This window comes from Microtus oregoni, unplaced genomic scaffold (genome assembly GCF_018167655.1).
Source record: "Microtus oregoni isolate MIOR12 unplaced genomic scaffold, Mior012 000013F_ref0000133, whole genome shotgun sequence".
In the NCBI taxonomy this organism is placed as follows: Eukaryota; Metazoa; Chordata; class Mammalia; order Rodentia; family Cricetidae; genus Microtus; species Microtus oregoni.
This window is the reverse complement of record NW_024543072.1, coordinates 28,624,195-28,650,310: the sequence shown is the minus strand read 5'-3', so window position 1 is coordinate 28,650,310 and position 26,116 is coordinate 28,624,195. Positions and strand designations below refer to the sequence as shown.

General features: G+C 38.4%; 1 protein-coding gene across 7 annotated transcripts in view; it reads right to left on the bottom strand.

The window, feature by feature from the left end:
• Positions 1-26,116, bottom strand: part of Cfap20dc (CFAP20 domain containing) — a 220,436-nt gene that overhangs the window by 80,483 nt on the left and 113,837 nt on the right. For 5 of the 7 annotated variants that reach the window (XM_041662655.1, XM_041662657.1, XM_041662658.1 and 2 more), the window contains 5 exons: positions 14,779-14,915; positions 13,813-13,975; positions 12,402-12,476; positions 11,134-11,256; positions 6,391-6,722 (listed from right to left, as the gene is read on the bottom strand). In XM_041662655.1, the coding sequence (XP_041518589.1) occupies positions 6,391-6,722; positions 11,134-11,256; positions 12,402-12,476; positions 13,813-13,975; positions 14,779-14,915 (830 nt within the window). The remainder of the gene's footprint in view (positions 1-6,390; positions 6,723-11,133; positions 11,257-12,401; positions 12,477-13,812; positions 13,976-14,778; positions 14,916-26,116) is intronic. The other 2 variants (XM_041662656.1, XM_041662659.1) reach the window with 2 other exon arrangements.

The window sequence follows — 26,116 nt, the reverse complement described above, 5'->3', positions numbered from 1 at the left end:
AGGCTTTAAGACCAAGCTTGATAGCAGCACTGTCAGGTAATCCCAACAGCTTCCTACAGAAAGAGTCACGAGACAACAGGGCAGGGAGCAGCACCATAGGGTAACTATGAAAATCAATGATGCACGGTATATTCCAGAAACCTAGAGATAAGGATTTAGGGCGTCTGCCATGAATAAATAAATTGTTGAAGATATGTTTAACCTGATTTAAATAATAAGACATATAATGAATTGAAGCATCACACTGTACACCATTACTCTGTTACAGGCTTTATATTCAGTTAAATGAATAAAATTTAAAACCTGTAATGGAAGAGAGAAGACAGTAGCAAAAACAATACTATTTATAAGGTAAGAGGCAATGAAGAGGATCCCTCCAGAGCTCAGATACTCTCTTGTGAAAATTTAAAAAGTGACTCAATCCCAGATTCATTTAGAAGAATCTGAACAAACAAATTCACTTGGTAGGAAATCTATTTCTCCATTCACAGTGCATCAAGGTACAAACTTCTTTTGCTTCCAGTAGTTACTTCAGGAAAATCTTTCCCTTTGTTTGGCGTAGGCAGAGTTGATAAACATGAAATTACTTACAAGCATGTATCTAGGTGTTCAGCTCACACTTTTATTAAGTTATATCCTGGTGTGGTTATCAGCCAAGAGGAAGTCGTATACCCCAGTGAGTATACTTCCATGGTAATGTACTTCTGTGCTATTTTAAATATAAAGAAAGGACATACAAACTAGGGAATCTGCACAGGGAGCCATAGATACATTCCCACTGCCTCTCCCTGAACCATTAATTGTAGTTTATACCAGATTCAGAAAGGGTACTGAGATGATTGAGAAGGATAAGACAGAAGCTTAAGTTTAATTAATAGTTTGATGTGACCTGGTTTAGTTTCTCATTTAGAGGAAAATTCTACATTCCTCACCAAGAAATAGGCACTTGAGAGCATCCTGATCTTTTCTTCATTAATACTTCCGCCTCTTTTATAAGATATAGATGTCATTCATTGATTTCACATACGTAAGGGCTCAATCTGCTTGTGAGTTAATTTCTGGGTGAGCTCTATGCATTTGTTACATGCATGAGAAGTTGGCTTCCTAAGAATGAACTGAATAGCCATATTCTCCCATTGGTTGATCAGGGAGCTACTGAAAACTCACACAGCAGCTGAATGAACTTTTTTAGAGCAGCAAAGAGGCATCTAAGATTTTCCCATTCCAATCCTTGGCTCATCTCTTTCTCGGAAGAACAAATACACAACGATTTTGATTTAACTTAATATATACATTTTAAAAACCCTAAAGATCTTGAAGCACCTGTACTTGGGCTTAGAAACATTTGTTTGTTAAATATTCAATCAAACCCCAGTGCCAGGAACATCAATAGAGTGTGCCTGATTAACTGTAGTACAGCATATGTATGCTGAAGGGGATGATTTCCCCGAGGAACCCGCACTTCCTTTGTTGAGCCACATTTCTTAGAAGGATGTGCAGATGGGCATTTGGACAATCATTTCTGCATGCACAGAACGGATGGCTCTTGCTGAGCTGTAATTTTGAAAAGATAATTTTAATGACTCTTGAGGGCCACTGACTTAGAGCAGATGGGACCCAGGCTCTTTGAATCACAACTTTCATGTTGAATGAGTCAGGCCAGAACTCATGCTAGCCTTTGTAAAAATGGATGATTGTATTTACCTAAAGAAAAGAAGTCTATGACATTCTTAAAAATTCTGTAAAAAAAAATCCAAAATATTCCAAGCTCACCTTTGATGGCAATCTTGAATTGCAATCTGGTGAGTGGAGGTTTTCATTTGGCCAAGATTTTAAATGTGCTAATTGACAACCCCTTCAGCTAGACAACAGAGCTGGCAAACAGCTGAGATAGTATAGATAATACTTAGGTTGTTGAGGAAAGAGCATAGTTACCTGGACAAATTATAGCTATATAGTTACAAAAATGAAAACCCAATTTCTTCTTTCATGAACAAGACTGGCCATTCCAATGTTTCTTAAATGTCTTCCTAACAACCATCCCCAAAAAGGATTTCGACTTCTTGGCTATTACGGGAATCTGTGAAAGTAATAATACAGTTTCCTGAGGATGACAAAAAAAGTGGGAGCAGTGTCTTATCTCTCATTTTACTCCATTGTAAAGAAACTGAAAGGAAGACATGGACATTCTTAGCAAGGACCCGGCCTTCGCCATGTCTGATACTCGGTGAGCAAATCATCTCTCTTCCAGTATCATAATTCTGCTGTGAGGCAGTAAGTGCACAGGGCAGGGAAGTATGAGCTCATGAATATTTGAAGTAATAAGGTTCTCGTAATGGTTCAAGATAGATTATATTTTCCAATGAGGTAGATTTGATATTAAAGAGTTCTTACAGAAAGTCCTGTTCAAAACTGAACATTGATCTGCAAGACATGTGGCTTCTACCCAAAATGACGTAATGTTGGGTTTTAAGCAGAGGAGTAATTTATGCCTCTGTCACCTCCTGTACGATGATGCAGAGTCTAGTAGGAGGGACCACGAGGCCTGTGGCTTTTTCAGAACTATCTCAGTGGATAATAATAAAGACATATTGAATTGAACAGGCCGAAAGGATTAGTCACACAGGACTGGAGAGGACATCACATTGTAATTCACAAAAGACAGGAATAAAATGTGAGGCAATATATTTAAAATCCTTCCATTTTCCTAATACTATACAGAAACATAAAATGTCATATGTGGATCAAACATACTTTCCATTATATGTATACAGATGTGTGAAAGAGCTAATCAAAGGAATGTAGAGGTGAATAAGTTATAGTATAACCCAGTAATACATTCTATTAGGAGAAAGCATAAAGCGAAATAGCTTTACTGAATGTAAAAAATACTTAAAAGTAACAATATCAGGAAAGAAAAAATGCAGGTATTTAACATTGTAGTTTACAAAATTGTCCCTTGCAGGCTTCCATTCAAGGATGGAAAGAAGTTATGAAAAGTTTCCCATCTAATCTGAGTATGACAGTAGTCAGTCTATATTAATTTGCATCTCAGATGGATATTTTGGGAGCCAAATGTTCCAATTTGAATTGTTGGAGAGGATGAGTATGTGAGTTTGAAACCATCCTCTCCTGTACGTACAAGCTACAAAGGCTCCACTGGGGTGGTGGAAAGTGACAGTACTATAGCTCTAGTTAAATTAAATTGGGGAATAGTGAAACAAATTTAAAGCTAGTTCAACTTGTACACCAAGTGCATCCACTAGCCATGCTGGGGATAATGACAAAACACCGAATGGCCTCTTCTAGATGATGTGGCAGTAGGCAAAGCTCTCTGTTTTAATCGCTTTTCTAAGATAATTCATTTTACATGGTACTTTCAGTTTTATAGCTTGTCATGAAATATATTTCTGTAATGTGCTTTTCAAATAAAAGGTACAATTTCAAAATTAACTGAGCACCAGCTATTAGTATATATGACAGCCTGGGGAATAAAATATACACCAAGCAGATAGTACAAGAGAATATTTTAAAAATTCATACTTCTGCGACTCAAACTGTGATCTCAGATGTGAATTAATAAAGGTAGTATCACCTTAAACTATAAAGACAATATATCCCTGGAGCTTTCCTTGGAGTAGTCTTTACTACAGAATGTGTACTTTTCTTCTATAATAACAGCATAATTTGATTCTACCTGGTTTATATGTTACTGACTTTAAACTAGTTTCTTTTTAAGTATCACTCGCTTATCAAGCATTATAGAAAGTTTTTAAATTACGGAGCATAAGTTTCAAGTACAATAAATAATTATCATCTATTTGTATAATAAGATGTTTTCCTTAACTATAATAGTGTTATTCTAAGGATGTAACATTCTAAAACACTGTAGCTAATATTAAGGATGTTTCAATTATCTAGACTAATCTTTCTTCAAACTTGGAGATGTATATAAAATAAATACTAAAAATATAACTCAATTTCCCAAGGCTTAGAAATCAATAAATGAGAGAAGCTATCCCTTAAAAAAGCATGACACCCTCCCCCCATTAAACAACCAAACAAAAAAGGAAATCAATTCTGTAACAAAACTTATGTAAGTGAATGTAGTTCAGCTTTTATTTTGTTAACATTTTACTATCTTGGGTTGTGTCTTATTAGTGTCTCTGAGTCCATAATACGGCAAGGCTTCTCTGTTGGCCTTTGGAGGCTCTGAATAACAGTGAGCCAGGCAGGTGTGAGCACTGAGATGGTCCCACCACAGACTCTAGCCACATGCTCCTGGCCACACAGACAGGCATGGTACAGGGCGAGCAGATGGCTAAGCAGTCAGAGTGTGGGGAAAAGCAAAATGAATTTATTTTCCATTTGATATAGTCATCAATAAATACATTTTGTATAGTAAAAATGGAAGGGCATCAGAAGTAGAAGAGATAGAAGAAAAAGAAAGCACATGAAGTGGAATCAAATTCAAACCTACAGAACTGGAAGTCTGCATTTCCCCTCAAAATGTGATTGCTTGAGACAGACAGAATAGCTAAGTTCCTCATGACGTGCTCTTCCCGGGGTCGTTCCTCATAAAACTGTTTTCATTGTTTCCCAGAGAACTGCTATTTCCCACCTGTCAGGACACTTCCCTTGTTAAAGTCTTTTGGGTTAGAGAAGGAAGACGGTGCCATGCACTCCTTGGAAAGACATAAGTCTATCCCTTGGAAGCATAATGGTAAGAGTAAACAGAACACTTGGCCAAACTTAGAAGTGATGACATGGGATAGAAGCCCTACTAGATAATGAAGACAAGAATCTATCTTATAATTTTTTACAGCTTGATGATTTAGGGAAGAAAGACATAGGTACGTATAATATTTAAATGTCCAACATTTAACATGGTGGCATGAAAATGCACTATATTTAGCACATGCAAAATCCAGGATATTATATAAAAAGGATTCTACATTTATTTTGTTGACAAAATTCATTAGAATATATAAGCCCCATAATTACTGTAAAAGTTCTAAGCAAGGTCCTCATATTCTTGGTTGGCTCTGCACATAGAAGCATGGGCCTGATCTACAATGCACTGCCCACAGGGCATTCTCATTCAGTTATAGTTATTATGAAAACATTGTAAGCATGTATAAGAGATTTCTAATTATTTCTATGTCATGTTATTTGCACATCTTTTCTTAAATTTTAACTTGACTATGGTACTTTTAAAATGTTTCTTCAACACATACGAATTACCACTGTTAAGAATAAAGATAAAAGAGCTGTGTATGGTGGCACAAGCCTTTAATCCAAGCACTTGGGAGTCAGAGGCAGGCAGATCTCTCTGAGTTCAAGGCCAGCCTGGTCTACCGAGAAAGTTCCTGGACAGCCAGGACTCTTACAAAGAGAAACCCTGTTTCAAAAAGGAAAAGTAAACCCTAAAAATATAAATATAAACATAATGATACGAAGAGCGTACAGTGCTTACCTGACAAGCAGGAAGTCTCAAATTTGATCCCTAGCACTCACAGATAAAGCGGGGCAAGGTGGCTCATGGGAAGGCTTAGCTAGGCCTGTCAACATAACCTAATTAGTGAACTTGGGGGCAGTAACAGACCATACTTAAGAAAGAAAGAAGGAGGTGAAAATGACACCCAAGGACTCCACATGCATTTTACACATGTGCATCTAACACACACAAACTATTTATGCACACACATAGATGAATTACATACCCCCAAATAAAGCTGTAGTAATTAGTTTTTAAACAAATACTTTTAAGCCATATTCAGATTGAATTTCAACAAATTTATAAGAAAACTTTTATCAGTTTACTAACTTACAATATATTTATATTCTGAATAATTCCAGAAAACACCTCCTGTAAGCAGAGTCCCAGTACTAATTCATGATTCATTATCTAAACTTTAATTGGCACAACTCTCGAAATTCTGGGACCATATGGAAAATAATGAGTCCTAATAGGTCTAAGGTGAAAAGATAGCAGGGAAGGAAGGAGCCAGAAAAGTGTCAGTTCTGAATGCTTAGCAACCACAGCACAGCCTCTCCAGAGACCCTGATCACTGGTGTCTCAGCTTTTCAGTGGTCTTGCTATCAACTATAAATTATTTCTAATTATGTGAGGCAAAGATTAAAATGAAAAAACCTAAACAACTGAAAAACTGGCTTCCATAATTAAACATGGAATTGGTTGTTAATAATAAAAATCCAGAAATTATGAGTTACCATAACAACCCGATGGAACTGTTGACTGACATAGCAATCTGCTGCGTTTTTATAAATAGCAATTGATTCCCACTCTTTCACTCCAACTCGCTTTAACGCTACTGGCACGAATAGGACACTGTGCCTTAAGCCCATTTTACTCCTCAAGCTGTGTACCTCTTCGCTGCTGTCAGTGCCGTCAAAATCGTCTTCCAACTTGGTGTCTCTCCTGCTCACGCTGCTGTCCTCCTTAGGGTCCAGAACGAATGGGTACCCCTCTGGGGACATAGCATGACTCTTCCCATGAGGTGCTGATCTTGGTCTCGATGAAAAGGTGAAAATGTCCTTGGGAGCCATCCGGGTTTCCTCTGCCTGGTCAGGTTCACTGTCCTTGCTGGTTTCTAGCCACAGGTGTGAAGCAATGCATGAGTCCCCATCCAGGAGCGAAGACTGACTGCTACATGCTGGATCAGAAGTCAGAGAAGTGCTTTCAGGAAATATCCACTCATCTGACATTGGGGAAAGAAGGGAACAGTCAGACTTGGGTTCCAATAAAGGTTTATTTAGGTGGTTAGGGTAACACTTTGTGAAACAGAGGTTTATCAGAGAAGACAGAAGCCAGGGGAGGCATTTCCCCCACCATCTTGTGTCTTGCTAAACAGTTACCCACAGAACAGTGCCCACAGCCACAGGCAAGTCATCTGCACTTGCTCTCCATTTGAGCTGAAACCCTGGCCAGGAAATTTGTAAGTCTGAAATAATTATCACCTGTCTTGCAGCAAGTTCTTTATAGCAAAACCTCATTAACTCGACATCCAGTGAGGGGAGTTGTCCAAATTGAAAAGGATTTGAGTTACTAATACCTCCCTTTTACCGCAGGAAGACAGCACAGTACGTAACAAGCTTTTTTAACCAGACCATCTGGTCATTGTGTGGGTTACGAATCAAGGAAACCATGGAATGATGACTGACGGTTATTTCTCTGCCTCTTGCTGATTGAAATAATTCACAGACATTGCAAGCAACTCTATATGTACAGAAATACTGTTAATCTGAGTGATGGTTTCTCAATGTGAAATACAATTTTATATTTAATTTTAGAAGCTTTGATAAAATTTTTTTATTATTTTTTTCTTCAAAAATTCTGCATATGGCTGATGGAATTTTTATCAAATGTTTAAAAAAATCTTTCATTTTTATACTACACTGAAGTAGGTTTTATAACTGATCTAGGCAATATGAGAAGACAATGTTTATCGTAAATGCAGTTAAAGGCACCATTGCTTCCTTTCTTCGGGAAGACTACAGAAGAAAGCCCATTTCCTTGAATGCACTCCCTCCCCCCCCTAAATTGTTTCAATATTGGACCTTGCACCTGTTCTGCACAGCTCTGATGTAGATGGAATAATTCATGTTGGACCCTTTAATCTATTACAGCTAAGACCACAATGAAAGCAACCGCAGGACATGTAAGATTTGCCAACTATAAAGCCTACGCTGTAAAAGCAAGATCCAGAAACCTCTTACAAAATGACATTGGTGTCACAAATGGAAAATAGTTCAAGACTGCACTCATCAGTTACTTACCATGGACTTGCTGTACAAAAGTGACTGGGAGGTAAAGGGCTTGATAAAATATGGCAGAGAAAGACTTGTATTTTCAGGTCCATGGCCAGAAGAGCCTGAAGCTACTTTATCTCATCCCTGCCCAGAGGTACAGGTGGTCTGAGTCAGGGTGGGCAGGTGAGATGAACAAATTGACGGGACACTCCTATTTGGGGCAGCAAATCCTACTGCATGGAGCTAGGCACACAGTGGAATTTTATAAATCTAGTGTTACTCTGAAACAGCTCTTCAACCTGGGTTGTATAAATTACTTTGGGTTTGCAAAAATTTTGGTTAACAATAAAAAATTTTGAATAGACAAAAATGTCACAAACTAATTCAAAACACAACACAATGAATCCCAGGTGTTTTTTGATAATCTTCACCCATATTTCAGGGTGTGACTTTATTGAAGTCCAATGCTGAATACAGACCACATGCACTACACCTACCATCACACCAAGTCATGCCACAGTTCAAGCAAATACTGTTTAAAACCCCTGGATTTGAGACTGCTGGCAATTGTAGCGTTTTTACTGATCATAAAAAAAATTCTGGGTTTTTGTTTGTTTTTTTTGAGACAGGGCTTCTCTGTGTAGCCCTGGCTATCCTAGAACGAGGTCTGTAGACCAGGCTGGACTTCAACTCACAGAGATCTGTCCACCTCTGCCTCCTGAATGCTGGGATTAGAGGTTTGCACCATCACTGCCCGGCTAGTTTGCTGTTCTTGTATAGAAATGACAGTCTAATTATATAAAGGAGAGATTTTAATTTTCCTACTGTCATTCCTCAACATTAAGTATTAGGTTGGTATGTCTTTGGATTATATTGTGTTAAAACTTTTATTCCATTTTTTTTTCTTTTATTTTTTAATTATTTTTTGAGACAAGGATCTTCTGTGTAACCCCAACTCTCCTGGTACTCACTCTGTACACTAGGCTGGACTTGATCTCACAGGGATTTGCCTACTTTTACCTCCCAAGCGCTAGGGTTAAAGGTGTGGGACACTATAGCTCCCTCTCCCCGAGGGCTTGTAATTCTAAAGACATGTGCCAGCATGTCTGTCCTCAGAATGTTTAATTAAAAAAACTTACTGTCTGAGCTGCTGGCTTGAGTTTAACAATAACAACAAAAAAATCACTGAATGAAATGTGGCCCAGGATTGGGTCAGAGTTTCCAGTAATTTATGAACTAGCCCTTTCATGCTGCTAGCTGTGACCATGTCATTTGTAAAGTGCCTCCATTGTGGTTAAACAACCACAATTCCCAGAACTAAAATGATTTGGTTCCAACTTGGTTTTTAGATTCTTGCTTGCCTGACCTATTGATCCAAGAAAACTGACCATAAGAGATGGTCTGTTAGTGGCTTGGCACTCTTTATCCCACTGGACACGATACCTCCCAACTGTCCGCAGCAGTGGCTAACTGCAGGCTAAGAAAGCAAACACTTCAATCTCTGTCCCTTGTTGTCCTGCAACTACCCACCCTGTAGGCAGGATCTGAGTCTTACACTAGGGACCCTTTGGCAGGTTTTCTCCTGAATAAGGACCATGTTGTCTTAAATTTGGTCAGTCCTTTGCCTCCTCTCTATATACATCTCATATATTTATGTGAAGTAGCACTTCCAACATTGACAATTATAAACACAAAAATATCAGTCAGCACTGAAAAATGCTGATGACACTCTGTTTTAAAATATATATTTGACCACCACCCATCACATTAGTGTGAATTTGAATTTCCTTTCCACTTTAACAAATGGTAAAATTATATATATATGCTTATATATATATGTATTGAGAAATTATTTGAAAATAAATATCTTCTGAAATTATTACATATGCTTGATTTGTATGTCTTTTTTATATACATATACACCTGGTGTTTTATAAAACTTTCACGGGCAGAGCCTAAAGGCTGAAATTGGTTATAAAAGCCAATGTGCTGTAATATACATGGATGTGTAAAGCAAGGGAACAGAAAGAATTCTGGGAATCTTCACTATTCAGTTAGACAATTTCTCATGACCTACTTGCCAAACATTATTAATTGCCAAAATGTTGAAGTGAGAGAGTGTTTTACACCGAGGTATACTAACTACCTCACTGTCACCAGCTTTCCAGAGATCTGTACTTTTACCTCAAGTATTTCCATATCAATTGTAATGAATAATTTGGTGTGCTTTCTTAGAGAAATATGTAAATTACCGTGTAATCACAATATTGCAGCAAACAAGATAAATGCAAGAATGATCACCTAAACATCTAATTAGTTCTTCTACACAGTCAGATTTATGCTAGAGACACTAATTGCGCCTAACATTTTAATGAAGGTTTCAACACTGCATAAATAAGACTGACAAACTACAAACAATTTTCATTTATTTTCCTTTTTCCCTTACTCAAAAACAATTTGCCTTTGTAAAAGTAGCAAACACCTGCTAGGAAAGATATGTTGATGGGCGCAGTGATCCCCATTTATAGAGAGGATGGGGAGGTAACAATAGATGATGGGCTTTGGGGAGGGGTCAGTGTCAGGGCAAGGCTTCAAAGTTTTCAAGTTTTATGTTTGAATGGGAGAACTGGGTATTAAAGTACTCTTTCATCCATTAAAATTTGACATAAAATTGAAGCTGAAAAGTTAGATTTACAAAATATGATAAATTTCAGCTAATGATTGTATCATCACTTTTTGAAATGACTGAGTTTGAAATATTTGGGTTACAGGAGCTTAAATCCAGAGCTCTGTGGAGACCAATTCTGGAAAGCTATTTTTCTGGCCTGGTTGAAGGTCTGGCATTCCGAGCTATCCTTAATACGAAAAGTTAAACCAAATGGGCAGCTCACTCATCTGGCTAAGAGTTCAACTCTCAGGAAGGAAAGACCACCCACCCCTATGGAGATGAGTTCACATTAAATCATGATAAAGACAGGTGGAATAATTAATCATTTAATGAGCTACTGTACGTTTCCTTCCCAGAATTCCCACTCCCTAACACTATGAGGCTACTTGTCTACCACTTGGCTGACCTCCATGGTGGCTTAACTCAAACTTCAAGGCTTTTTTCCTTCTGTTTGTGACATTTCTTTCCCTCAGAGATGCTGCTGAGATTTACAGCTTGCTTGCCTTGGGTTTTTTCTTTCAAAGTCTAATAAAATTGTTTCCAACTTTCCCTTTGAGCCCATCCTTAAATTCTTTTATTAATGAAAACTATGAACCTTGACAGGGACCCCACCTTTCCTGGTAGTGGGTGACAACACTGGTATGACTCCTCAACATCCCCAGGAAAATTCTGTGACTGCTAAGGATGCTAACCTGGTTGGTCAGGAGCCTGGGGTTCTGGAGTGCTGGAGCCCACTGGTTCTGCCATTGGCTGGCTGAAGATGCTGAGGGCAGTGGCTACTTCCTCTTCATTCCTGCTATTTCTTGAGGAACTACCTTTATTGGAAGAAATATTTCCATTGTATAATTCTGTTGATATTTATAAAAAGTTGTTCTGGACAGGTGGTATTAATTTTGTATATTTTTTCATTTAATTATTTAAAGCAAATGAGAGGCATTACTATGGCTTATGTTTATTTTCTTCAGATAGTTGGATGTTTTAAGAAAAGCTTTGTTGCATTTTTGTAGATCTTTACCATAAAAATGCTTTGATATTTGTACGAGGACATTGTAGATTTAAATTTTATAGTATGTAATAAAAAATTCCCAAACTCACTGAATTTTAAAGGCATCTTATATATTTTTCTTGGATTCCATGACAAATGGATTCCATTAGGGAATTAAATTGCAATTCTTTTCAAACAAGCCCTTTCCTTCATGTCCCTCGGAAGATGGACGTGGCATTACTGCAGAAGTACTTTGCTTACCCACCATTGATAAAAACACCACAAAACCTGGAAGCCTGAATCTTAACATTTTGCAAAATTGTACTAACAGATTTATTCCTGACACCCTTGGGCTGGATTCAAGATAGACTAATATATACATCAAAAACCTATATAAACATGCCTCAAATCCCATCTTTAAAGGGAAAGACTAACATATGCATTGAAAATCTATATAAACATGTCTTAAATTCCATTTTTAAAGGCTAGCGGCGGCAGCCACTTCCGTTTATCTAATGCTTAAGTGTGGAAGTGTTCACGCTGGAAGCTGTTTCACATCATATGCAAAACTCCGAAGAGAGAAACAGCAGTGTAACAAAAGCCTGCTTTAAAAGAAAAGACACAAATTAAATATGAAAAATGATAATAAAGTTCGATTTATGTAAAGACTTCAGGCAGGAATTTCCTCAGACACTTTTGGGTCCCTTATAGGAACAACAGCAGCAGTAATTTAAGCTTCCTTGAGCCCGCGGACAGGGAGAGTTTCGAGCTCCTGTCTATTGAATCCAGCTTGTCTGTTAGGGCAGACTCTAGAGCAGTACTTCTGCAGAAAATTTCATTTCCATAATCCCCACAGAACAGACATTTATATTTTAAATGAATTGGCTCATAATCCTTTGAAATTTACAACCTGCAGAGAGATCCCACTGCCCTGAATAATACGCAGCTCTGAGATAGTACTGAATACCGTCGTACCACAGTGCGCCTCTGCCTCTTCTCCGCTGGCACTTTTCAAGCGAGCTTTCCTGTTGTTGCTCTGCCCTGCTGATGCTTGTTGAGGGGGATTGGGTACAGAATAGGTAGACTGGTTGGTAAATTTCCATACCAGAGAACAAAAGCCAGAACAGAAAGCACTATATTCATTCAAACACTCCAGTAAATATATTTATCACTATAATGAGAATATCATTTTGACATAATTTGTGGCTTTATAAAAGACACAACTTAGTCCTTTACAGAAAATAGGCGTTAATGTCTATTTCAACATTGGACTTTCTATAGAAGTGATGAATTTTATCCAAAGAATAGAGGGCGAAAGAAGTGTGGATTGTGCTATTCATGCAACATGCTATATTAAAAAACATAAAAAAATGAAACTGAGAGAAAATTCCTTTTCCTATAAAGAGGAAATGTAGCAGAATAAGGAGTTTTCTAAAGATAACTGCTGAGCTGAGATCAAACCTGGAGAAGAATTCTGAAGTATAATTTGACATTTAAATAATAGTTATAGTAGCAGCTAATATTTCCTAAATCCTTCATTTCTCAGAGCAATATCATACACTTCACTGGGTTATGTCATTGGCTCCTTACAGCAACCTTCTGAGGCACCTCCCACTGGCGCAATGCTTGGCTTGTTTTATAGTGGAGGAAACCGAGGTTCCAAGGGCGAAGAACTTTGAACCGGGCTTCAGAGACAATCACTGGTAGAACCAGGACTACATGTCTACGCTACTCATGTTCTCATGCCATTTGTTATCTCCGTGGATGATAGTGTGTGTAGTGTGGTCATCATTCATTTCTAACTTAAGTAAAATCAATTCTCCCTTTCCTTAGACACTAGAGTTAGACCAAGAAAGGCAGAAAGTTATAAAACAATTCAAAGTCAGGCTCTGGTCTCCATTTTCTAATAAATATGAGCTTCAGATCAACTGTACTTCTCTGCTAGACTTGGGCTTGCAATCTGAAATGGGACAAAAGAGAGGCTCTCTTCCTATAGAGCCACTTTTTACATCAATGAAAGAAAATAAAGAGCACAGAAAATAAAGTTCTTGCAAACAGAAACAGAAATTATTGTAAGAAAACTTAAAATAAACATTGAGTTTCCAAAATACAATGATAATGAGATGCTATTTTACTTTGGCATCTTTATCAGAAAGCAAAACCAGGACACCACAGCTATTTGAAATAGGAGAATAAACAAAAGGACAGAGAAGGCAAAATAATGCATGTACAATCCTTCCAAATATATTTCAATTCCCACCACCCATTTCATTTTTAAATGGTCCTTTTCTGGACCTAGCCCTGTCCTGAATACGGCTTGATTATCACAATAAGAACACCTCTCAATTTTCCACTGGTTCTTACTGTCTACATGACTCTTGCTTACCAGGAACAGGTGTGGTTGGCTTCATTTGGTGAGCATTTCCTTTCTCTCCTTGCTGCTCAGACTCAGGTATCTGCAATGCGGGCACTTGTGGGGTGTTAACATGCTTCTCTACTGTAGGCTGATGGCACAATTGGCTATTTTTGTACCCAATGGATCTAACTGTCTGTAAGGAAAATGAATCAATATGTATGTTTAAAAATAAAGGAATTACTTTTAATTTCTATAAAAGTCTATACAGGAAAAAAACTTGGACAAATATGTGAGAAAAAACAGAGAGAGTAACTGCAGCGAAAAAAAATGATAGGAAGGAAAATTAGAGAAAAGTAGAAATGGAGGAAAAAAATAACATGAGAGGGAATAGCAGGCAAGCAGGTCTCCCAGACACAAAAATCAAAATTGCAACAGATAGAGATGAGTGGGATTCATCCTCCATCTCAGACATGTGAAGGACGTTCAAAATAAAAAGCAGACCATTTGAGAATCCGTGTTGTATGGGTATTGGTCTACATCCAACATTTTTTTTTTTTTTTTTTTTTTTTTTTGGTTTTTCGAGACAGGGTTTCTCTGTGGTTTTGGAGCCTGTCCTGGAACTAGCTCTTGTAGACCAGGCTGGTCTGGAACTCACAGAGATCCGCCTGCCTCTGCCTCCCGAGTGCTGGGATTAAAGGCGTGCGCCACCACCGCCCGGCTCAACATTTCTTTTGACAGAGAAGGCAAAATATGTTCATATATATTTGCTTGTAAAAATATGTTTAATGAAAAGATTTCTCAAAAATTTTAATTATGTTGACATGACAGAAAAGAAACAACTTTGAGATTTTTTAAGATCCAAAATTCCTGCTGCAAATTTATGTAAGCCTACTTTGAGCACACACAGTCAGCTATCTCTCTTCCCTTCCTTCCCCCAGCCCATATCTTACCATCCCCTGCCCTTGCTTGGATAAGCTCTTCGAATCTTTCACCCACCTCACTGGAGAGCCTCAGGTTATTCCGTCTGCCAGAGAGTGGAGGTGGTCCAAGGACCCTGGACCCAAAGGCAATATGGCAAACATCTTGACTTTTACTGTTCCGAATGCTGCCTGCCCCTCTGTTGATGAACTGATCTGTTTGTTAGAGAAAGTCAATCCATTAATGGGTGAAGTAACAAACATCATCAAAGTGCAGTTCAGATATCACAGGATTTGAATCAACACCTATTCAAAATGAAACAGTGTATTGGAGGCACAGAATCTACAGGGTGTTTCTGATAGGGCAAGAGAGCAAAGGATAAGGGAATTTTAGCAGCTGGGAGGTAGCTGGCACTCTTGATTTCCCACTTCCCAAATTCAGTCATTCAGCCCTGAAGAGAAACTGCAAGGAAGTAATTTAGCTGTATGCCAAGAAGGAAACATTCGCCATCCTCTAAGTAACCCTCCTTTGTTTACTTCCTGATGAAAACCTTCAGGGTTACATGGCTGCCCATCACATTTGGAATATGCTTTTAGCATTTTAAGGCTTCCCATAAGACTCCAGTCTCTCCTTCCAGTGGGTCTGATCCCTGCCTCTAGCCTTAACTTGGGCACTTCCTTCTGGTATGGCATCCCGTACTTGTTATTACAAAAGTTGCTTTAAGAGCATCTGCCTCATTCCCACTGCCCCGTGAACTCTATGTGGGATCCCATTCCACCAGAGCAAGCACTGTATTAGCCACTTGTGTGATTGATAATCTCCAGGAAAATGCCCGAGAAAGCACACAATTTTTGTTTAGCTATGTAATAATTTTACTTAAATTGCTGACCTAAAAAGAAAATAATATATATTTTGGTATTCTCTTAAAATGTTTTTATTTAAATTATATCTCTAAAATATTTTTATTATTTTTTAAAAATGTGTACATAGTATTTCTCAAATAATTGTGAGTATGCAAATTACTCTAGGTTCTCCTGTGGAGTTTCAGTGTTCCGTATCATTCTTTCTCCAAAAAGCAGCCAGAGTCGAGTCTTGAAGGAAGGTACTGGCTCCTTCAGTCACTTCACTTCAGCTGCTCAGTGGCTCGCCAGTTGCTCTCAGCCCTCATCACCTGTGAATACCTGCCTTGACATCTCCTTGGTCTTATACCTTTGTTTGCTACTCTCTCTAGACTCTAGCTTTCTCATTCTTCCTGAAGCATCGCTGCATTTCATCCCTAGGGTGAGGAGGCATGTCCTTCCTCTCTGTCTTTATGTTTTAGATACCACTTCTTCAGTCACGGCTCTGGATCTTCCTCAGGAGGGTAATTTCCCTCATCACAGAACTTGCTGGAAATTCACCTTTCTGCATCTGGATAGCATTCCGGGTAGTGTGTGTTTTAACAGATGCAAAGTCAGTGGTGGCTTGCTTTTGACATCTTGATATAGAGTGGGCATCTAATACATTTTGCTAAGGAAAATGAATTTATCATACAAAGGCTATAAAGAGTACAAAGGGAAGCTGGATTAAAACTCTCAGATAGTTCTAATTATGATTAGAATTAAAAGAAAAAGAAAGACCCACCTGGGGTTTACGTGCCAACCCCCAAGGAGGATGTGAGGATTAACAGTGGGCCTGAGTGGTGAGGCCCTGAATGTCAACAAGGCTCTCACGACAACCTCCCACCTGTTGGGTGACAAGCGTACTTCCTACTATCAAACACATTATGTGTGCATGTATAGCTTTCCATCCATTTATAAATGTCCATTTGAATCAACAGAACATAGTCAGTTTCTCATTCTAGGCTATTTGTAAAATCCATTACAGATCTGTATATGGATTTTATATATAATATATACATAAATATATTTTTTATGTATAAAATGTACAAAATATATAAAAATATCATTTGTATTTTTGATGGTCAAGTAGAACACATCCTAGAAGAACCATTGTTTTCTAAGGTCGGCTTCCCTGAGGAAATGGCTGCTGCAGAGTACGGAGAAGCTCAGTGGGTGCAGTGTGGGCCTCTGGATCTGCACTCTCACGGCGCCTTCCCTGCCCTGAGGACTGCCCAGTTACAAGTTCTTCTTTCTTTCTAACAACACTTCACAAGGCAATCTCCTTCTTCTGCTTTCTCCTCATACTCTTCATCGAAGTTCAGTTTCATTCCGACCAGTTTAAGTTCTTTTCAGTGAAAGACCATTTATTTCTATTCTATGGACCTGTCTGCCAAACCTAGTTTGGTAAATGGGAGACAATGACTTAATTTCACCAAAGTTATGGATGCAATGTAAGAGTAAAACAAGGATTGGGGAGTTTAGCAAACACACCGACAAAGCTCCAGCCACAATAAAAAAATGGACATATCAACTATTCATACTTATACTTTTTCATTTAAATTTTTTCATTTTTTGAGAATTTTTTAATGTGAGCACTATATTTATATTATTTTAACACACCTTCCTTCTCCAACTCCATGGCTCATACCCACTTCCATTCAAATTCATGATTCCTTCTATTATTGTTATATATATACACACTTATGCAGGTGCACATGCATACACAAACGAGACCTATTGAGTCTATTTAGTATGGCATGCGTTTCAGCCTGAGACTTGGGATTAGATAACTCACCAGGGAGCTTTTCCCTAGAGAAAACTGATTCTCTCCCTCAGCAGCCACAGTCAGTGGCTCTTTATGTAGGAATGGGACTCAGTGAAGTTCCCCCAGCCACACTGGCATGTCAATTGCTGTTGCCAGTCTTTCCTATGCAACCGTATTGCTGAAAATTCATGGGTATGGGTATAGCTTCTTCATCATATCTAGAAGACATTGTCTAACAGCAGGGCAACCTGGTCCTGTGGCAATTGCAACCCCCTGCACCCCAATGTTTCATGAGTCATAGGTGTAGGAATGTTACAGATTTATCAATTTGGGGTAGCACCTCGTGGCTATTTTACTCTGCATTTTCACCAGTTGTGGGTCTCTAATATTCTCTACCTGATACAAAAATCATCTTCTTTGATGACGAATGATACACTTATCTGTTGGCATGAGGATAAGTATTATTAGAATACAACTTGGAGATTTTATTAGTTTAGAGAGACGGCAGTAGTGCTTCTCTAGGTAGCTGGCTAGGTTTGCAGTAATCAGGCATAAATTCACTCCTATTGAGAGAACCTTAAATGCAATTAGAAAGCTGTTGATTATCCCTAAAATATTTACCACTATTTCACTGTTGGGGATATCTTGCCAGGCTAGTCATTTTAGTTCATAGGTTATACAGCCAGGCAGGTCTATTGATTACTTTTCTCTATGGAAAGCTTTTACAGCACCCTCTGATACTATGAGACCTAGTCATTAGGGGAAAGTGTCAAGTGAGTTCTAGCTTGAATCCTCCAAGTCCTGTGTCTGAAGAGTGTGGTGTCTGCAGTAATAAGCCCCTAGTTAAGGGTGATGGCAATGGACTATCTTGTTCTGGAGTCTCCTGTACTCTCCCATAACCAATGAATGACTCAGAAGAAGGTTTCCCATGCTTGATACAGTGTATTTTGTTAGATAGTCTCTGGGTCACGTTGAGAGTATTATCACCTCAAGTGGTGCAACTTCATTTAAACTCTGTACACTACACACACACACACACACACACACACACACACACACACACACACAAAGGCAAAGACACATATTGTATTTTAAAGTATGCTTTTAAAATAATGTTCCTCGATGGCTTTTTCGAATATCATTAGTGTTACTATCTATGCTCCGTCCCTCTCTTTGTACAATAACCTCCCTCTCTGCTCCCAGTTAAAGTGACTCCCCTTTTCTTCAGAGCACTCATGTTCTTAAAGGAGTCTTTTACTCAGTGATGGACACGAAGTGATTATTAAAGATACCGCTAAACCTGAAATGCTGTCATCTTAAATCACAGAAAATTAGTGTTATGGGTAGCCTGCCAGAGATGACTACTCAGACATAGTTTATAGTCAATTGACAGTCTTTATTCCACCTGGCTGGGACCACACCAAAGTGTTGGGGGGGTCTAGGTGTGGCCATGAGTATTGAGAACATGGGCCTTTTAAAGGCAGAAACCATGTCCTCGCATCTCACTTGGCAGCTGTGTGGGTGGCAGGGGCGAAAATACTTCCCAGAAGCAAGCAGTTTGAAGCAAGCAGTTTAAAAAGAAGCCAAGGCAAGCAGTTAGCTGGAAGGTGTTCTGTACAAACAGGCAGTTTAACACAAGCTGAGAAAAGTTAGCTAGGACATCCTGACCTTGGGTTTTTAGAATAGAGCTGGGTCGTTTTCCATGAGGTTCTCCATCGAGAATATCAAATTCCAGTTAAACCTGAAATGGCCTCAGCAAGAATACAAAATTGAGTAGCCTCTGTACTGTCTTGCCCTGTTACTATATAATATTCTGGATCTCAGAAGAAGACTTATTATAAGGCTTCATCATAGAATAATCTATCACAGTATATTTAAATTTAAGTTTGTTTTAAAAAATTACATTTGTACCTATAAAGAGTACAAAATACACCATAATTTAAGATATTTTTAAGCTTGATACCACAATGAACATACCAGTTTTGTAAATCTTTTTTGTCCAAATAATTCCCTGCTTAGAATCATATTAACTGTCAAAGATAATTCTCCTTTAATGTGCATTATGTTACATATTTGTTAGTCTAGGTTCCTAATTTAAATCTACAAGGCAAAGTAATTTAGGTTTTCGGTTTCTAAAATAAAAAAGTAGAAGGAACAAAGTGTCTTTAACAAGAAAAATCTCAATAGAAGGAAGCCATAAGCAGAAATGCATGTGCTTTGAATTTTAAAAGTAGCTATTTTTAAAACTGATTATCAATCTGCATAAAGCAAGGTTAAATATCAAAATCAGATTAAAATCATGCTGGAGGTGTTTCATTTGCTTGAGTTTGTGGAAAGTGAACTTCGTATAAGTCAGGGATTTAGCATTAATTATTTTGCTATTTTACAGAGGGGTGCATGCCTTTGTAGTTAGACTGTACAACCTGAGGGTGTACTCTCTAATTGTATTTTAGAGAAAATAAACATTCATTTTGTTTTTGTCTCAGGATCCAATGTTCTAATTATTACAGTCATTTAAGCTTACAAGGTTTTCAAAGCTTAACCAGACAGAGCTGGTGCATTTCAGCTCTCAGCACTGAGGGCCAGGTCTATCATTTCACAGTCATCTCAGAAGGAAATCTGGAGCCCGGGTCCAGAGTTCGGGTTATCTTTATTTTAGCACATTGTGTTGTTTTACAGTATGTAACGAAACATGAGCAAAGGCTTATTCTAGTATGGTGGAGAATGCATCTGTCCTTTCTAAGCCTTATTTCTTCATTCATAAGTTTGGGGAAACAACATACTTAAGTCATGGCATTTTCTGTTAAGATTAAATGAAACTACACATGTTGCAAACTTCATGTGGTGCCTTGGAAGGAGTAGCTGCTCGGTAGATTGCTAGTACCTTCCATCTTGAATAGCACTTAAAGCTTACACAATCTATTTCCTTTTATTTATTCTGTTCTTCATCCATTCTTTAGTCCTGGTGAGATGCTAACCCTTGGCCATGAGTGAGACAGGAACAAGACAGAACGCTAGCTCATTCAATGAGCTTATAGTCTCAATAAATTAATAAACAATTCAACAATTATGATTATAGTAAGGGGTTGCAAAGGAAAAATATAAAGGGTTTTGACTGCTCAGTTGGTGTTGGTATCCAATCTTTGGGATCAAGGGAATCTCTTTTGAGACCTAAAGGATGATGGATACCTATACAGTTCTAAGTCCTTCTCTATGTGTGATACTCTTATTCTATCTCCATAGACGAAACTAAGCTATGCTCAGAGTTTGAGTGGTGGGCGTGGGGGGGGGCTCAAAAACCATGTTTCTATTCATTTGCCCCTCCCTTTTAAATTATACACAATGTTGCCCGCATTTAACAAAGGGTCAGTTAAATCCATCTAACTAAAAACATTTGTTATTATCTCAAAAATGGATGATTAATGATTATATTGATAGGTACCAAAACTTCATGAATATTATAATGAAGACATGTCAATGGGATTAATGAGGTCTATGAGGAACTAAGCAGCTAACATATGACTTTAATGTCCTATTTCAAAGGGAGAAAAGCTGGGGGAGAGATTAGGAGAAGGACAAACTGAAGTGGCTTTAAAGTCTGGCAAGTAAGGAATTCCAAAAGGCACTTGTGGGATGTGGGGTAACCAGATAAACACTTTGCCCACTGCAAAGTATCCAATCCAGTGCTGTTCTTAGACCCTTGGAGAACTGTCGGTCTACCAGTCATGGGAGTATGATGAAAAGAAAAGCAGACAGGTAAATGCCTCAAGCAGAAAGGCCCTGGGAGACTACGATCTAACTTCAACTTTTGCAAATAATTAAAATCAGTATGTAGTCTTATCTCATTAATTCAGAAAGTTTATGACACTTTTGAAATGCAACAATATTAAAAACCACAACTAGATTGCATCTTTCTGTGCTGAACTGGAGTAGGACCTTAAACGGTTTGTGTATGAAGCTGGGCCAGATCCATGAGATACAAGGCCGTATGCAAGATACTAGCTGTCTCCGCAAGGTCTTGATTTATTGAAGGGCAAGCACTAGCCTAGCTTTTGTTCCTTAGGCTTAGGAAAATGGTTTTTCTTTGAGAAAGTTTTCCATTCTGAATAGCAAGCACAGTTTATTTAGTCCAGGATTTGGGTTGGAATTGGGGCAAACTTGTGGGAGACAGTTTTCAAATTGAGTTTCAGTGTTGGGAACACAGTGACAGATCACTAAATGTTAACTTTGATTATGACCATGATGAGTTGTTGGTAAATATCCACAGTGTTTAAATCATCTGGTTAGCATCATTTTATTCATTCACTTGATCACTCAGTCAACAATTGTTTCCTCTGTTCCGTATTAAGGTGCTAAGTACTAAGTTAGGTGGTAGGGAATACAACCATAAAGGGATCTCTGTAATGTCCCTCAGCAGCACCTGTCTGTCTATCTATCTATCTATCTATCTATCTATCTATCTATCTATCATCTATCTACCATCTCTCTATCCATGTGTATGTGAGTGTATATAGGTGTGCCCACATATAGTGTGCCTGTGGAAGTCAGAGAACAACCTGTAGAAGCCAGTTCTCTCCTTCTACCATGTGAAGTTCAGGGAAAGAACTCAGGTTAACAGGCCTGGGTAGCACGTATCTTTATTTATTGAGCCATCTTGCTAATCCAGGATATTTATAGGTTTGGGGGAAAATAACTAATAAAGTGAACAAAAAAATACCAGCTGGTGATAAATGCACAAACAGTAAGACAAAGCAATGTAGCAGGATCGGAGCCTTGGGGGTTACTGGAGGACGCTGATGCAGATAGAGAGCAGTCATTAGTTACAGTGCATCTGAAAATATTCATAAAAGCCAGAAACTAGAAACAGCTTAGATGTTTCTCAACAGGATAATGGAAAAAGAAATGTTGTACACATTTCCACAATGGAGTATTATGTTAAAAAATGACACCATGAAATCTGCAGGCAAATGGATAGAACTAGGAAAATTCATCCTAAATGAGGCACCTTGGACTCAGAAAGATGAATATAGTCACTTATATGTGGATATTAGCTATGCAGTTGATGGGGGAGAGTTTTGTGTTAAATTTCATTGGTTAAATAAAGAGACTGCCTTGGCCCTTTGATAGGACAGAAAATTAGGTAGGCGGAATAGACAGAACAGAATGCTGGGAGAAAGAAGCCGAGTCAGGCAGTCGCAATGATTCTCCCACTCCAGACAGATGCAGGTTAAGATCTTCCCTGGTAAGCCACCAGCTCGTGGTGCTACACAGAATATTAGAAATGGGTTAGATCAATATGTAAGAGCTAGCCAATAACAGGTTAAAACTAATGGGCCAAGCAGTGTTTAAAAGAATACAGTTTCTGTGTAATTATTTTAGGTAAAGCTAACCAGGTGGCAGGAAGCAGCTCCGCCGCTCCCATTACAACATGCAGTCAATGATAGTCAAGCTACAATCCATAGAACCACAAAAGGCAAGTAAAAAGGGACTAGAGCGAAAGATATCTCTCATTAAGAAAGGGAGACAGAAGAGATAGTTGTGGATGGATATGGGGGTGGAGGCCGGAACTGGAAGATTAAGTGGGGGTGGAGAGTATTGAGGGAGAGAATATATGGAGAGGCGGCAAAAATTAAGGGACATTTGAAGTGTAGTATGGAAATCTAATACAGTAGGAACTTCCTAATATATAGATACACACACACATACACACACACATAAAGGTGATCTAAATGAAATTGCCAAATAACAGGGGAGACAGTCCCAACTGACCATCTCTTGTCACCAAAGCTTCCAGTACTGGGCTTGGGTTACATCTAATTGAGTTGTTGGCCAATGAGGCCCCATGGAAATCCCAAAAATAACCTATGTTGTTGCCAAGACTATAGGTTGCTTTCCACAAACTGATACTAGGACCCCATTGCTTTGGGCAAGGCCTTGGGTACTATAAAAACAGACATGAAAACAGACGCAGTCTTTCTCTTGGCTGCTGGATTCGGTTCCTGTTTTCTGCTTGTGCAGAGGACTGTTGTTCTGTGAGTCTACCCTAAATAAAAAACCTCTTATTATACTCCATTCTGAGCTAGTGTGGAACTACTTTATTGTAATTCTCTACATTTGTGCTCAAGATTAGTGTGAGCTTACTCACACTAATAATAATAGTAATAGAGTGAATACTTGTGAGCTATTATTTATAGGCAATTTACATTGGTATGAATTCTTATATTGATATAAATTCAAATTATATTTGTTATATTGAATATGCTCCTATTTCTGTTTACAATATTTGTATACCTATGCAAAGTTATTTTGTCATATTGTATGCATATATGTTTCTACCTCTGCCTAAGACACTTTGTATGTTGATAAAATTTTAATATATATTTATCATACTGCACTATACATTTCCACCTCCGGTCAAGATACTTATACACCGTTTACATTTTGAGGTCATTGTCCTCATTTGCTGTACAGTTGTTTAAAGATTATCTAATATTCTAATATATAAAGCCTTAGTCTTTAAGTTATATAGGTATTAAAATTACAGGTCAATAGTCATTCACGTTTGTCATACGACTATTTCGTCCCTATCAACGTAAGTCCCTGTGTATAGCAGAGGTAACTTCGGCTACATTAAAAAAAAAAACGTTAATTTTTGCTGTCCACGCCATGTAGTCGCCTGAGTGTACAGAGGGAAGAGGCTTACAATCTGATCTGTGGCCAAATCCTCTAGGCCACCGAATCTTGTTGATCTTTTTAAGTTTGCTCTGTTTTGATTATCTTGTTTCCGAGTATGTACATTATAAGGGTAGATGTTTTATGAATATCTCATAAAGAGACCTCTGCCTTCTGTATGTGTGTCACAACCTCAAAGGCACAAGGAAGACCTTCAAATAGATAAGGATAGCTCCCTAAAAGCAGGAGGGGTAGGATGCTTAGGACTTTCCTAGGGAAGCTTAGAAGCAATACTCCTAGGAGAAGGCTTAAATGTTTCATAAGAAAATTTCCATCAATCCAATATCCCCAAATTGTACAAATATTAAAAGTTCCCCAAGCAAGCAACACACGGAGGCTAAAACCAAAAGTGGCACTGTGGCTGTCATGTGGTTCAGCTTTGCTGGGTCTTGGTCATGCAGCTGTGCTGGCTTTATGAGTTCTGCCATTCCTGTCAGAAATGACTGTCCCAGGAGAGGGAAAATCAGTTTTCTCCAGTGCAGAGACACTGGGTCTATCAACCTCTCCAGGACAGGCCTAATGCTCAGATGTAGCTGACCAATTAATGGACTCCACAGTTTGTTTTGTTTTGTTTTGTTTTTGAGATAGGATTTTGCTGCCCTGCTGCCCTGGCTGTCCTGGAACTCACTTTGCAGACCAGACTGACCATAAACTCATAGAGATCCACCTACCTCTGGCTCCCGAGTGCTGGAATTAAAGGTGTGCACCACCACCTCCTGGTCACAAGGTTTTGTGTGTGTGTGTGTGTGTGTGTGTGTGTGTGCGTGCTTTTATTTGGTTACACTTTAGTGTTTCTTTTTTTGGGGGGAGGGGTTGTTGTGGTTGGGTTTTTGTTTGTTTTTTGAGAAAACTTAAAAGTTAGGTGGATAGGGTACAGGAGACGTTATTGAGTAACTTGGGGGAGGGGAAGAATACGATCAAAATATATTTAAATTTGAAAATCATTTAAAATAATAATAATAAAACAATGTAGTTTAAAATTCACAACGATGAATAACTAGATATTTTTATACAACAAATAAAAAGTAGCTCAACATTTACTAGATGTTATAATTTGCCAATAAATTTTAATTTCTTTGTAATTCTATATAAACCAACAACTTTTTCAAGATATCCAGCATATATTAACTATTATGTATTTGCATACACATTTTTTTGAGTCAGGGTCTTGCTATGTAGCCAAGGCTGCACTCAAATTTAAAGTCCTGTCTCAGCCTCCTGAGTGCTCAAATCCCAAGAGTGCCATCATATTCCAGCTTCCATTATATCTTATTTGTGAAAATATTAGTATTTGGTAGAGAAATATATTTTAATTCTATATCAATTCTAAAGAAATTTTAAGACTCGCAATGTAGAAAGAAGGATTTACAAATGTTCAGTAATTGGGTTAACATAATATATTATTAATATAAATCATTGATATAATTAGAAAATTAAAACTCTCTAATAAAACGTGTCTTGAGAAAGCAGGCTTCTCCTCCTGCCCATATCTGCATTAGTTCTGCTTCCAGAGTAGCCATGAAGCTTATTTAAAGCTTCTGTATGTGTCCTACCTAGGTCACCATGTTTTCTCTTCCAGCAAGGGGACCACACTGCAGTCTGACCTAGGCTTCCATTGGTCACCAGCTGACAAAGCTCTGCGGTCACAATCCTGACTACCGCAGACAGAGCCATTCTTCTAGGTCTCGGTATCCAGCTTTTCCTACACCATTTGTTGAAAGGATTGTCTTTTCTCCTGATGTGGGAGTGTCATATATCAATCTGTTGATTTCATTGGTTAAGCAATAAAGAAACTGCTTGGTCTCATAGGTTAAAACATAGGTGGGAGGAGTAAACAGAATAGAATGCTGGGAGGAAGGGGAAGTGAGCTCAGAGACGCCATCCTCTCCTCTCCTGGGCAGACACACGCGATGAAGCTCCGACCCAGGATGGACGTATGCTAGAATCTTCCCGGTAAGCACACCTAGCTGTGCTACATAGAATATTAGAAATCGGCTAGTCCAGGTGCGAGAGTTAGCCTAGAAGAGGCTAGATAGAA